The sequence below is a fragment of the Panthera tigris genome, chromosome E3 (assembly GCF_018350195.1).
Source record: "Panthera tigris isolate Pti1 chromosome E3, P.tigris_Pti1_mat1.1, whole genome shotgun sequence".
Classification (NCBI taxonomy): domain Eukaryota; kingdom Metazoa; phylum Chordata; class Mammalia; order Carnivora; family Felidae; genus Panthera; species Panthera tigris.
Window position 1 is genome coordinate 22,952,345 of NC_056675.1, and position 14,117 is coordinate 22,966,461.

A 14,117-nucleotide genomic window follows, 5' to 3' on the forward strand; every position below is an offset into this window, starting at 1 on the left:
AAAGGAATTTGTTGAAAGAGGTAGGCTGTCATAGATCCAAAGGGGAGGGCTTCCAGCTGAAACTTACAAGAGCTTGGAATCTATCTGCAAACCCACCAAACCCACTCTTGTCCGTCTGAGACTGCAGTTTCTAACGTGTCTGCTCCCCTTGTCTTTCCTCTGCAGGCCGGCTTACTATATGAAATTATCTAGTGTACTTATACATGTTTACTGCCTGGCTTACTCTAAAGAACCTGAGATTAGGACTGGCAGGAAGTTTGTCTCATTCTTGGTTATAACTGGTACCTGGCCTATTGCCTGACATGTAGTAGGGAATCAAGTGACGATCTTGTGAAGAAAATAAGAGCCCCATCCGTCAGACTAGTGTGTTCAGAAGTGACAGTCATCAGCTAGTCCAACTCTGCCAAATTCTAATAGTTTCCCAGCATTGCTTTCATTGCAAGCTTCTCTCCTGCAAGATATGCAATTGTAGTTAACAGTCTGGTCCACTGCCTGTAATTTGCTTTGAATCCATCTATCTATGATACATAGACTTAAAAAATATTTTATTTTGGGGGCACCTGTGTGGCTCAGTTGGTTAAGCATCTGACTTCAGCTTAGGTCATGATCTCACAGTTTGTGGGTTTGGGCCCCTCATTGGGCTCTGCTGAGAGCTCAGAGCCTGGAGCCTGCTTTGAATTCTGTGTCTCCCTCTCTCTCTGCTCCTCCCCCACTCATGCTCTGTCTCCCTCTCTCTCCTTCAAAAATAAATAAAAACATTTAAAATATATATATGTGTATATATATATATATATATATATATATATATATATATATTTAACTTTTTAAAAGAGAAATGTTATTTTTAAGTAATCTCTACACCCAACATGGGACCCAAACCCACAACCCCAGAGTCCAGGGTCACATGTTGCACCGACTGAGGCAGCCAGGCACCCCTCTGTGAGACATAGACTTTTGACACAGACTCTAAAGTAAAGGATGGGGACAAATGGAATAGTTCAATACAGAAGGATGTGCAGTGGGAACTAAAATTGGATGTGGTATATTCATCAGTTAATATATTTGTCTTATGACATAATTCCTACCTTCCCAGGGACTAGAGCGATGAGTACTTAGAAAGTGAGGACCTCTGAGTGATAGCAGGGTCCAGAGAGAGAGGCTTTTAATCTGTTCAGAGGTGCCAGAAGGCATTACAGATAAACTGACCTTTGAACTGGGTCCTAAGGGATGTGTAGGAGTTTCCCAGGTCTGTGAGGGTTGGAAGGGTATTCCAAGCAGAAGGAGGAAAGGGGAACTTCACAAAGGTGGGCATGATTGGAACTAAGGGTAGGAGTTGAGGGGGCCTCAAAGTGGCTGAGAAAACAGGCAGAGGGAAATTCCAAATGGCCCTTCTTTGCCAGGTTAAGGGTATCAGTGTGCCGTCTGATGCAAAAAAACAAACAAACACAAAACCAAAAAACCCAGATTCAAACCAGCTTAAGACAAGATTTAGTATTTCACGTGACAGGAAGTTGATGGGTAAGGCAGGCTCTAGGGTTGGTTAATTAAACGTTCAGGACGTCAGTAAGGACCCAGGGTCTTTCCATCTCTACTATATTGGCCTCAGCCAATAGCCTCTGGTTGATTGCCTCTGCTTGCAATTAATTGGCTGGCTTAAGTGGTTGGGCCTCTCTGCACTTCCTCCTTCATGTCTTGTCAGCAATAGTGGCTTTCTGTGACTCTCTCTCTAAAAGTAAGGGAACTTCTCCAAGCACCCTTCACGGCTCTACTTCCCCATTCTTGAACTTCTGGGGAAGTAGGAGAGACATCCTCATAGATCAGTCAGACCCAGAGCTGGGGGCAGGGCCAGCTCTTCCCTGAGGTACATGGCGGGGTTGGGGAACAGTGGGCACCTGAACAAAGTGGGGGTTCAGTTAGTGAAGACATGAATTAAGTCTTTGGGAGGTGGAAGGTGAGGAGCCATTGAAATGTTTTGAGCAGGGAAGGGACACGATCAGGTTCATGGGTTATTGGAAAGATCGTTTTGGCAGCTTTGCTGCACAGATTTGAGCAGAACCAGACCTGGTGGGAGAGGATTAAAAAATGAGGCATGAGGAGAGCTGTTGTCATGATGAAGCCATGCATCCTTATCACGGCCTCATCCGTTACTGCCCCTCACGTGCCCTCTTGTCTGGCCTCCAGCCACATATGCCCTCCCGAGGGCCCTAGGCATGTCTCCTTCCTGCCTTCGTGCTAACTACTGTTCTCTGTGACTGGAAGGTGAGTCCAACCCGCTCTTCTCTGGCTTTGCCTGGTCACCTTTTTCTTAGCCTTCAGATCCCAGCCCGGCTATCACCTCAGGGAGACCTTTGACTTCCTCCCAGAAGGTCTTCCTGTTGTCATTAATCATCAGCACCCTATTCTTTTCCAAAGCACACAATTGGAATCGATTGCGTAACTAATTGTGTATGTAAGCAATTCTGCACTTATTTGTTAGTGTCAGACCGGAGAGTCCACGAGAACAGGGGCCTCTTCTGTCTTCACCATTGTACCCCTAGTGCTGAGAATGGCACTGGTTCACTGGTGGGTGCTTAGTAGATACCGTTGAGTAAAAGGCCAGATCTGCCTCTGATTAAGTTGGATGGTCAGGGTGAGCAGTCAAGTGCACAGGCGCTGGCGTTGCCAAAGTCACTATGTTTAGTTAGAATACTGACTTGCAGTGTGCAGGAACTTCACATCACTTGTGGCTACTATTTTCATTAGTGAATCACAGGAAATGAATTTTTTTTTTTTTTTTTTTTTTAAATTTAGAAGTCAGTTCAAGTTTGTCTTGGCATTCATGCTTATTATGATGCCCTGGGGATCTCCAGCTTATCCTGCATAGCTGGGCCAAATGTTAGGGCCACGGCCTTCCCCTCTGGGCTGGAGTCCCCTCAGCTCTGCCCACTACCACCCCTCCCCCAATCCTGATTGCAGTAGGACAGCCCAGCCAAGGAAGGGAGGCCTTCTTTACCTGGAGAACCCCTCTAAACTGAATCCATTTAATCCTGTCTTTATTCATTCACTTGACGAATACCTATCGTGTGCCAGGCCCTGTTAGGCCTGGAAATGTGGAGAGGAATAATAAGGGCTCATTAATTACAGATGCTCAGTCCACAGGTATTTCTCACCCCCAATTATTTATATACTTATATGTGTATGTGTGTATTTACATTTATTTGTTAAGTTTGAAAAGAACAGAGAAGGAAAGAGAAGGTCCCCACCTCAAAGAGATGAGAGTCTCATGTGAGACTAACAATTACGATAATGTAAGTGTGGAGGTGATGGTGGAGAGGCCATCAAAGTGGTAGAGGGATATGGATATCCTGGGGTAGGCGGAGGAAGCCAGTGGGGAACGCTTTCTTTAGAAGGAGTTGGGTTTTTGCCTTTTAATTTTGATTTTAGATAAATAGTGAATATTTTTTTTAATGTTTATTTATTTTTGAGAGAGAGGGAGCACAAACAGGGGAGGAGCAGAGAGAGAGGGAGACACAGAATCTGAAGCAGGCTCCAGGCTCTGAGCTGTCAGCACAGAGCCTGACGCGGCGCTCGAACTCACAAACCGCGACATCATGACCTGAGCCAAAGTCGGATGCTCAACTGACTGAGCCACCCAGGTGCCCCATGAATAATTTTTTTTAGTATAAGTAAGTCCCATGCAATGTTTAGGACATACTCGTGCTAAAAAATTGTTTGTCTGAAATTCAGATTTAGCTGGGCTTCCTCTATTTTTATTGGCTAAATCTGGCAGCCCAATGCTGAGGTAGTTTGACAGGATGTTGAGATTGTTCCAGGCTGAGGGAACAGGACAAGCAAAAGAAAGGACTCAAGGTACAATTAGCCCCATCTGGTGCTGAGAGCTAGCTAGGGAGAGCCAGAGGATTCCGGCTCCACCAATAATTATTTTGCATCTATAAAGTGCCAGAAGTTCAGTGATCTATGAACCCAACCACTACTCTGAACTCCCAATACACTTCCTTACTGCCCACTTACCCTTTTACCTTTCGGTTGTGGTCCCTAGACCAGTGATCGGCATCAGCATCGCCTGGGGACTAGTTAGAAAGATTCTTGGGCCTCACCCCAGACCCACTGAATTAGAAACTGTGTGGGTCAGGCCCTGCGTTATGTGTTTTAATAAGCCCTTCAAGTGATGCAAATACCAGTTGGAAAACTGATCTACATGTCAAAATATTAAATGAGTGGAGTTGCTTAAAATCAGGAACCGGGTGTAAGAAATATTTAGGAAGTGATGGATGGTTCCTGGCATACGAACTCCTGCCCCTCTACAGGGCCCAGTCTCTAGTCATCGCCAGACATTTGTTGCAGTGAGGAAGCCCAGCTGTAGTGTTGCCAGGTGTTTAGAATTTTTAAGAGATGGGCATGTGTTAAAGATTTTATTTGACTCCAGGGGCGCCTGGGTGGCTCAGTCGGTTGAGCATCCGACTTCGGCTCAGGCCATGATCTCAATGGTTCGTGAGTTCGAGCCCCACGTCGGGCTCTGTGCAGACAGCTCGGAGCCTGGAGCCTGCTTTGGATTCTGTGTCTCCCTCTTTCTCTGCCCCTCCCCAGCTTGCACTCTGTCTCTCCCTCTCTCAAAAATAAATAAGCATTAAAAAAAATATATCTTATTTGACTCTTTAATGAAGACACTGATGAGATGTTACAGCCAGTTCAAAGGAGAATCCAAAGTACAGACACATTTATAGCTCAGGAATATCGAAATGAACGTGCAGATGGAGACAAACTGGTTTTTCCACATGGAGAGGGTTGTATCTTCCTGGGACAGAATTCATTTGCATGCCTATAAACAGTAACTTTTCATTGCTTTTATTTAACCTACAGCTTTCAGAGGTGTAACATAATTCCCAAAGAACCAGAAAAAAGATAACAGAAAGGATGTGCTATAGACAATGCAGTTTTCATTGAAATACAAAATGTCTCCTATATGAATAATGTTCTAGTTGGAAGGTGTCTCCTGAAATTCTTGTTGAAGCTCTAACTCCCAATGTGATGGTATTTGGACCGGTTGGCTTTGGGAGTTAATTAGGTTTAGATGTGGTCACAAGGGTGGGGTGCTCATGAAGGGATTAGTGTCTTTATAAGAGAATGAGACCACGGGCATGCTTTCTCCCTCTTCCCTCTCTTCCCACCTCCCTCCGCTGCCTCCTCTCCCCCCACTTTGTGAGCACACAGCATGAAGACAGCCCTCTGCAGACCAGGAAGTGAGGCCTTACCAGGGACCCAATCTGCAGCACCTTTGGACTTCCCAGCCTCCAGACCTGTGAGAAATGTCTGTTGTTTAGGCCACCCTGTCTGGGATATTGTGCTATAGCAACTTGTTTACTAAGACAGGTGAAAGGTTTAGCATAGGGGCACCTGGGTGGCTCACTTGGTTAAGCATCCGACTTCGGCTCAGGTCATGATCTCACAGTTCATGGGTTTGAGCCCCGCATCGAGCTCTGTGCTGACAGCTCAGAGCCTGGAGCCTGCTTCAGATTCTGTGTCTCCCCCTTTCTCTGCCCTTCCCCTGCTCACGCTCTGTTTCTCTCTATCTCAAAAATAAATAAACGTTAAAGAAAAAAAAAAGGTAGCGTAGAAGCAGGCATACAGTAAACATGTCATTTCTTTGTCCTGCAGAGCCCTTTTGTGACAGTTTCCATATAGAAGGGTGCTATGGGCAGCAATCTGCCAGCAGGAGATGTGTGTGGCTAGGCTTATTCTGAAACAGCACAACGGTTGTACTTCACTTAGATTGTGTATTTATTTGGGGTAGGGATATCACTGGGCCGAAAGGGTGCCAAGAGCAAGCACCTAGCTCTGGAGGTCCCAAACAGACCAGGTCTGGCCATTCACTGCTGACAAAATCCAAAAGCAGAGAGCCAAGGGGGGTAGGGGGAGAGTGAAACAAGAAAGGGATTTATTTCTGTGAGAACAACATGGAGAAGGGAGCCATGTAACATCTCAAAGACTGTCTCCAAAGTGCCAAAAGCACTTCCAGGTTTATGTAAGGAAAATGTGGGACAAAGGTTGGTGGGTACGTGCAAGTGGGCACTGAAGATCAGGTCACGATTGTCTTAGGGTCAGGCAGGACGGGTCTTGCTGGCTCAGGGTGGTCCTTCTTGCTTGAGGGGGTAGTTTTGTTTCCTATCACGGGATGCTTTCCTCACTGGGGCTTTTTGTCTGTTAAGAGCTTGATCAATGAGACAGTTTGAGGTCAAAATTAGAAAGGTTGATGTACTCTTTCAGAGAGGGGACAAAGCCCCACAGCTACCTCTTACTGCTTCTAGGGTTCATCTGGCCATTCAACAAATATTTATTGGCACCTGGGGTTATAGAAGCATACAAAGTTTTTGCTTTTATTAGTGGGGCGAAACAGACAATGGAGTATCGACAATTTGTGCTTGGAAGGAAAATTCTGCATTGCCTTTCTTCGTGGCACAGACATCTCACAAGGCGGTTACTCATAGATGAATGATAGTAATGCAAGTTATTCAGCGGGCTGGACAGACAACCCTCACTGCTGATGGAAAAGCTGGTTTTGTGTCCCTTTGTCCATGTGTTCCAACATTCCATTATTCTGTATAAATTTACCTTTTTAAGCTTTTTTGGTTAGCATTTTATTTTTAAGTAATCTCTACACCCAATGTAGGGCTTGAACTTATCAACCACAAAACCGACTCTCATCCTTAGCAACTGAGCCAGCAGACGCCCCAACCTTTTTTCTCTTTTGAATGGATTATAGCATCTGCTTGCTGCCCTTCTAATTAGTTAAAATATTTAATACGTGCTCATTTCAATATGTGTGAGAATCATGACTTTTTCGGGAAAAATTATCCTTTAGCAAAATAAGCAAACCTGTAGTATATCTATGGTGTAATGTATGATGGAGAAAATAAGGGAGTATAGAGGAGAGCGGGCGTGTCATTTCAGAGAAGGTGGTGTGGCGCAAGACCCCGCTGGTTAAAAATACCCCCAAACTATACCGAGTTTATCTGAAATCAAATTTAAGTGAGCGTCCTGCATTTCATCCGACAAGCCTACTCCAAAAGGAGAAGAGCGCGCAGGCCTCGCGAAGTTGGCTTGATGGGCTTTGATCCCATTGCTGGTCGAGAAGACCGGGCGAACGCAGCCCCGACAGACGGGAAGCATCTTGGTAAGATACCTCCCCGGGCCCCTAAGACCGCAGGGAGGCGGGGGCCGGAACGATGGGCGGGGCCGTGTGAGGCCCCGCCCATCACGTGCCAAACCCGCGCCTGCCGCGTCGGCAGCCCCGGAGCGCGCCGGACGGCGGCGGTGGCAGCCAGAGGGGAAGGGGCGGCAGTGGCTCGAACAGCGGGGTTTGGGCCATGGCGGCGGCGGCGACGGTGCCTGCGGGGGCCGAGGCCGCGGCGGGGGCGGAGTCGGCCGAGGGGCCCCCGGGGCCGGCAGCAGCGCTGGAGCTGTGGCTCAGTGAGTAGCGGGGCCGCCCCTCGGCACGGGCCCAGAGCCACACGTGAGGCCTGGCTTCCCGCCTCCCCAGGCCTTTCTTCGGACGCGGCGGCGGGCAGGTGGTCGCGGGGAGGGGGCTGGGCTGGGCCGGGGTGCGGGGATCGGCCCGGGTGCGGCGCGGCGGGCCCGAGTGTACGTGCTCTGCTCCCTGCCACTGCCCACCATCACTGTCGTCGTAGCTCATAAACCTTAAAAACGTAATGGCTAGCGTTCGTTGAGCTTTTCTTTTGTGTCAAGTACACTGCTAGAAGGAGTCCAGCCTTTGTTAAACCTCATTACGACCCCAAGAGGCAGCTTCTATTATTAACCACGTTTTGGAGATGGGGACGTTTACACTGAAGGGGACTGGTCTTATTCGTGCAAGCCAGGCAGCCTCTTGCGGTCTCTTTGGAGCTAGCACAGCTCGCTGGCTGGCTGCGGTCGTCAGTGTCAAAACAAGCCCTTTATACCTTCTGCGCGTGTTTACTCTGGCCGGACTTACGTGTACGGTTAGCTTCACGACAGCCCTCGGGGGTAGGGGTTGTTATGTCCTTGTGTTACGGATGAGGCATTGAAATTCAAAGAGGACAGAGACCGTGCAGCTTGTATTGGGCTCTGCTAGGTGCTGGAAATCCTCTGAGATGCATAACACAGGGCCCTTGATCACAAAGACATTGTTTAATGGGTCCAAGCCCACAGTAAGGGCACCTTGTCATTACTAATGGACATTGGGGGTGGGGGCCCACAGTGGTGGTAGGAGTTGATCTGTTTACCTGGGGATTGTCACAGCAGATCTAGCATTTAAGTGGACAGTGTAGGCAAGAACATCTCTCAAGCACAAGAAACTGCATGTGCAAAAGCTGGGGACAAGAGAGTGTGGAGCATTCTCGGAACCAGTAGTTGGTAGTGCTAGAGTGCAAAGCCTGAAGAACAAAGCCTGGAAAAGAGGCTGCAGGGCTAATTGGGGCTTGTATGCTGCAGAAAGGAGTTTATATCTTATTCTGGGGTGGGGTTGGGGTGGAGTTTTCAGCTGGAGAATCTGATCCGGTACACCTATTAACAGCATTACCTGCAGCCATGTGGAGCCAAACTGGTTAAGGAGGAGAGTAAATACAAAAGGTCTTTCGGTAGTGTTGGGGGGCTGAAGAAGGACAAAGGCATTGGGACTGACAGTAGAAATCATTAGTAGGCACAGTCCGCAGCCTTGATGCATTTAAATGGAGGCAGGAGACCAGAAGAAGTCTGGGGTGGATCTCTGGGTTCGGACTCGGGGTAACTGGTTGGTTAGAAATGACTCACCTGTGAGGAGGACTTGTTTAAGAAGGAAGGGATGGTTGAGTTGTGGAGTTTGAGGTGCAAGTGGCACAGCCAAAAAGAGACCTTCTCCAGGCAGGTGGTCAGCTGCAGAGAGGGTAAGAGCTGGAGGCCAGTGTGGGAATCTTCAGTTCATTGACAGAGGGCTTGTCCAGAGCAGAGGTTTGCAGATGGGGCGTGGAGAACCTCACCATTTAGGAAGCAGGTGGGGAAAGCAGCCTGACACGGGCGGAGCGGACACAGGCAGGGGGAGAGCTGGGAGGGTGGGGAGCCACAGATCTCAAAGGAGGGGTGCAAGTTGGTAGGTAGCTTTGCTGCAGAAGGATGGAGGTGGGTCAGGCAGGAGAAGGGGGAACGTTGAATTTGGCAACTAAAAGGTTACTGATGAGGCATCTTTGAGTTAAATGGTGGGGACAAGCGGCTAATTAGGTGGTGGAGAACATGCCTAGACTGGAGTTGCCAAAAAGAGAGTCAGGTGGGCTGGGTACAAGGATGGCTGTCAGCTGACCCCGTACAGGAGCTAACAGGATACAAGACTGCCAGAGGAGGGGGTTCTTTAGCCCCAGACGTTATAGGCTACTGTCCCAAAGGTGCTGGATCTTCTAGTTTTTCAGGTAGAGCTAGAACCTACATTTTTATGTAAAATCTCTTGAGTTTTGAAGAGTTGGCAACGACTCTGAAACATAAAGTTTGGTGTAGGGAGAGAGAGTAGCCCCTGGTCACTAGCCTTTTTTTTTTTTTTTTTTTTCCTTCTGTTTGATGGCCTTTGTGAAAGGAAGGAGGGAGGGTAGCTAGAGGGAATTCAGGTGTAAAGGAGATCTTACAAGGAGAGCGGCACTTGTAAGCCCCTCTTTAGCCTGTTGTTCCTTTGAGGAACTATCCTTAAATTCCAAGTCCAGTGCTGTAGCTCCTGGCAAAGGGCTTGAAGATGCTGTGGGAGATCAGAGCCCGAGCAGAAAGGGGTGATTTGGCTTCGCAGAGAAGGGCACCTTGTGTTTTTCTGAATGTTTGGGGAAGGAGATAAAGATGATTACACATGCAAATAAGTTTCAGTATCACTGCCCCCCGCCATTCCCTGCTGAGTGTTGGGGGCTGCAGTGGAACCAGGGGATCCAGGAACGAAGTGGAGAAGTTTGGGAAGGGAAACAAAACGGAGCCCACCTGTATGGTTGAGAACAGGGTTTCTCAACCTTGACATCGATGGCATATTGGGCTCCATAACAGTGTTGTGGGGCCTGTCCTGTGCATTATAAGATGCTTGGTAGAATCTCTGGCCTCGATCCATTAGATGCCAGTAGCACACACCAAAATGTCCAGATAAAACCAAAAATGTCTCCAGATATTGCCAAATGTACCCTCGGGGAGAGGGGCAGGATCACGTTCCTCCTTCACACTTGAGATCCTCTGAGTTTGGACCTCCAAGTGTTGATTGGACATCAGAAATGTTTGTTCTAGTCTTCGTGGTTGTGTGATTCTCCACCTCTAGTAGGATCAGAGGAGGCAAACTACGGTTGAAACTAGATTTGCTGGGGATGCCTTGGTGGCTCCGTCGGTTGAGGCTGAGGATCCAGTTTCAGCTGAGGTCATGCTTTCAGGGTTTATGAGTTCGAGCCCTGCATTGGGCTCTCTGCTGTCAGTGCAGAGCCCACTTTGGATCCTCTCTCCCTATCTTTTTGTCTCTCCCCTGCTTGCGCACGCGTTCTCTCTCTCTCCCTCCCTTTCTCTCAATAAACATTAAAAAAAAATAAAAACCTTTAAACTAGATTTGCCAGGATGGGGGAGTGGGGCACAGTGGACTTGGTGCTAAGGAAGGACAAGGAGGTGCGGGGGGGGGGGTGGTGATGGTATGGCAAGGACAGTATAGCTGCGTTCCCTGAGTCTGGTCTGGATGGAGGAAGAAGTCACTTTAGCTGCAGTCTGATGACTGCCAAGTTCAGGTCACTAACAGATCTGGCCTCAGCGGGCAGGGCAGCTGTGTCTCAAAGACGGGGATAGTAGTAACCTGTCCTTGTTAGAGTTGTTAATACATGTGAAACACTTAGAATAGTGCCTGGCATGTAGTGTTAAATATTATTATTATTAGTGTTTTCAGTTGTGAATGGGAGAAAACTCACTCATATTGGCTTAGCAGAAAAAACAAAAAAACAAAAAAAACTTTGGACCTAGAACTGGGGAGGAGTAGTTCTCCAAAGGAACATCAGGAAGCTGTTACTAGAAGCTTATAATTTAAAAATACAAATAGCAGGGGTTCCTGGGTGGCTCGGTGGGTTAAGGATCTGACTGTTCATTTCGGCTCAGGTCATGATCTCGAGGTTTGTGAGGTCGAGCCCCAGATCGTGCTCTGTGCTGATAGTGTGGAGCCTGTTCGAGACTCTCTCTCTGCCCCTCCCTCACTCATGCTGTCTCTGCCAAAATAAGTAAACATTAAAAAAAAAAATGCAAATAGCGGGGCACCTGGGTGCCTCAGTTGGTTAAGCGTCTTCGGCTCAGGTTATGATCTCACAGCTCGTGAGTTCGAGCCACATCGGGCTCTGTGCTGACACCTCACAGCCCAGAGCCTGCTTTGGATGGATTCTGTGTCTCTGTCTCTCTCTGCCCCTCCCCAGCTCATGCTCTGTCTCTCAAAAATAAATAAACATTAAAAAAAATTAAAATACAAATAGCAGCTCTGTGCATTCTGTAACCCTCTACCCTCAAATTTAATTGATTTTGGTCGCTGTTCCACATGACTGCATAGATACGTCTCATTTTGTTACTGAAAACCTCTATGTCCCTTTATATGGATATACTGTAATTGATTTAACTCACTGCCCTCTTAGTGGGCCTTTTAGCTTTTTGGCCAGTCCCATGCTCTTCCAACCAGCACTGGGGCCCCTCGGTCTCTAGGATGGTAGCTGCAGATGTGCTGCCAGGGGCTGTTTGCCATCCTCTGTGCTTAAAGTGGGGTGCTCGGTAAATCCCTTTCTTCCTTCCACCTGGACCTACCCCCAGGTGATGTATCCTGTCTTCCTTCCAGCCCCCCTTTTGTGCCTCTTTTGGAGTCTGGGGTGGTCAAGTTGCAATCTATTTATATGCTCCCAGCTTCTGGCGGGCTGAGCTCCTTCTTTATCTTGGAGCATGGCATAGGAGATTCCTGTGGTGGGTCTCGGTACCCAAGACACATCCAGTGTGCTTGGTTGAATGACCGCTGGATTACTGTAGGGGTCAGTGGGTGCTTCCTGAAGGATTGAATGCTAAATGCTCCTTGAGGTGACTACTTGCTTCCCCACAGCCCCAGGGTTCCCCTTTCTAGCACAGGCTGCTCAGAGCGCCAAAGTCATGACTCTGTGGTTGGTTGGCAGCTGGTGTGAGATGATTTGCCTTCTGATTTGGTCACTCTTAGATGAGCTATTTCACTCATGGCTGGAGGGCTCAGCTGTTTTCTTAATACCTCTCATCCTGCAGCAGGCTTGAAATGGATAGAAACTTTGCTTTTATTAAGCAGATAGATGGTGGTAGTGTTGTTTGTCCTGCCCAAGTGCCAGCTAAATAAACCCACTAGGATGGCCCCCAGGGGGACTGTGGCAGTCGTGAGAAACAGAGAAGGGGTTCTTTGAGTTCTTCCTTGGCCATGCCCTGCTTGCCCCCAGCCACTCCTTGGGGCAGATGGGTATCCTACAAACCTGGGTCAGTGCCATGGCCTGATCAGACCCAGCTGATGGTCCCCTGGGGGTCTTTTCTTTGGAGCTGCTCGAGGCCTCTGAGATAGCTTGACAGGCCAGCATTATGTTTTGGGAAACCCAGTTGTTTCAGAACTGGAATACCCATCTCCTGGAGTCAGAAATATGTCCAGCCAACTGGTCAAACTGTGTATAGCAAAGGGTGAATCATTCATTCATTCAATAGATCTTTGTGCCGATTACTGTTCTAGGTGCTAGAACACGTGACGGTGAATGAGACTCATCTTCTTGCTTTAGGGAACTGATGACTTAGTGGTGAGAAAATCGAAGAAACTAGTTCCCAAAGAGGCCTTGTCTCTGTCAAGGAACTGAGTTTACCTTGAGAAATGTTGGGGCCCCGGCTTGGGCCAGACCTGAGACTGAAGTTCCGTTCCTGTTGTTTTCCAGTTTTTGTGGCCGGGTAGGCTTCTTTACCTGTAAAATGGTGAGATGATGGTGGTGTTCTCCCTTCTGAAGATTAGAAGGAAGGGAGGCTTGGAAAACACTCAGCCTGGTGTATGACACGTAGTAACTTCTTAAAAAAAAAAAAAAAAAGAAAAAGCATCTAATACTATTATTGCTATTATTTGGGGGCTGGGATAAACTTTGAGGGAATCCTCATGATACAAATAAAAAAGAAACTCTTACACTGTATAGATCTAGCTGCGTTGCCTTGGCTAAGGGTTTGGAACATGACTTAATTTCATAGAAGTATTTTCTTCCTTTGGAAAAGCTGGTGCCTGTCTAACTCTTTTCACTTGGTGGTGGTGGTGGGGAGATGCCAGAGGAGGAAAGCTGGATTCTGTTGATCTCTGCCTCTGGGTCCAGTTGCATGTTGAGGTCTGAATGCCTGGAGGCGTCAACCTTGACCTTGTAGTGAACTAAAACTTCAAGAAGCTTAAATAGGGCAGAATTATTTTAGATGAGTCACACCTCCTTAATCAGAATCTCCGGAGTCACTGCTTTAAATAATTTATTTCATGAGTAATTATTTTGTGCCTTTGAGTAAGACATTGTACTAAGCACTGCAGGGAATATATGGCTTTTGCCTTCTAGAGTATTTTTTTTTTTTAATGTTTGTTTATTTTTAATTTATTTATTATTTAAAAAAAATTTTTTTTAACGTTTATTCATTTTTGAGACAGAGACAGAGCATGAACGGGGGAATATCAGAGAGAGAGGGAGACACAGAATCTGAAACAGGCTCCAGGCTCTGAGCTGTCAGCACAGAGCCCGACGCGGGGCTCGAACTCACGGACTGCGAGATCATGACCTGAGCCGAAGTCGGATGCCCAACTGACTGAGCCACCCAGGCGCCCCTTGTTTGTTTATTTTGAGAGAGAGAGAGCTCAAGTGGGAGAGAGGCAGAGGGAGAGAGAGAGAATCCCAAGCAGGTTCTGTGCTGTGAGCGTGGAGCCCAATGCGGGGCTTGATACCATGACCATGAGATCATGACCTGAGCCAAAATCGAGACTCAGACACTCAACCGAGTGAGCTATCCAGGCACCCAGGAGAGGATTTTCAAGATCTAGCATAGGGAAAGAGCTTTGAAGAGGAACAGGTGAGGGAATGTGGGCATTGCCAGCCAGAATGGTGTTAGCGTTTTGAGTCTTACTGTTG

At 47.7% G+C, this 14,117-nt stretch overlaps 1 protein-coding gene across 1 annotated transcript in view; it reads left to right on the top strand.

Moving 5' to 3' along the window:
- Window positions 1–7,343: 7,343 nt before the first annotated feature.
- The window catches only part of GGA2 (golgi associated, gamma adaptin ear containing, ARF binding protein 2), a 34,135-nt gene continuing 27,361 nt past the window's right edge, over window positions 7,344–14,117 (top strand). Inside the window, exon 1 of the mRNA XM_042971473.1 lies at window positions 7,344–7,467. Within this exon, the coding sequence (XP_042827407.1) occupies window positions 7,365–7,467 (103 nt within the window). The 5' untranslated portion in view covers window positions 7,344–7,364. The remainder of the gene's footprint in view (window positions 7,468–14,117) is intronic.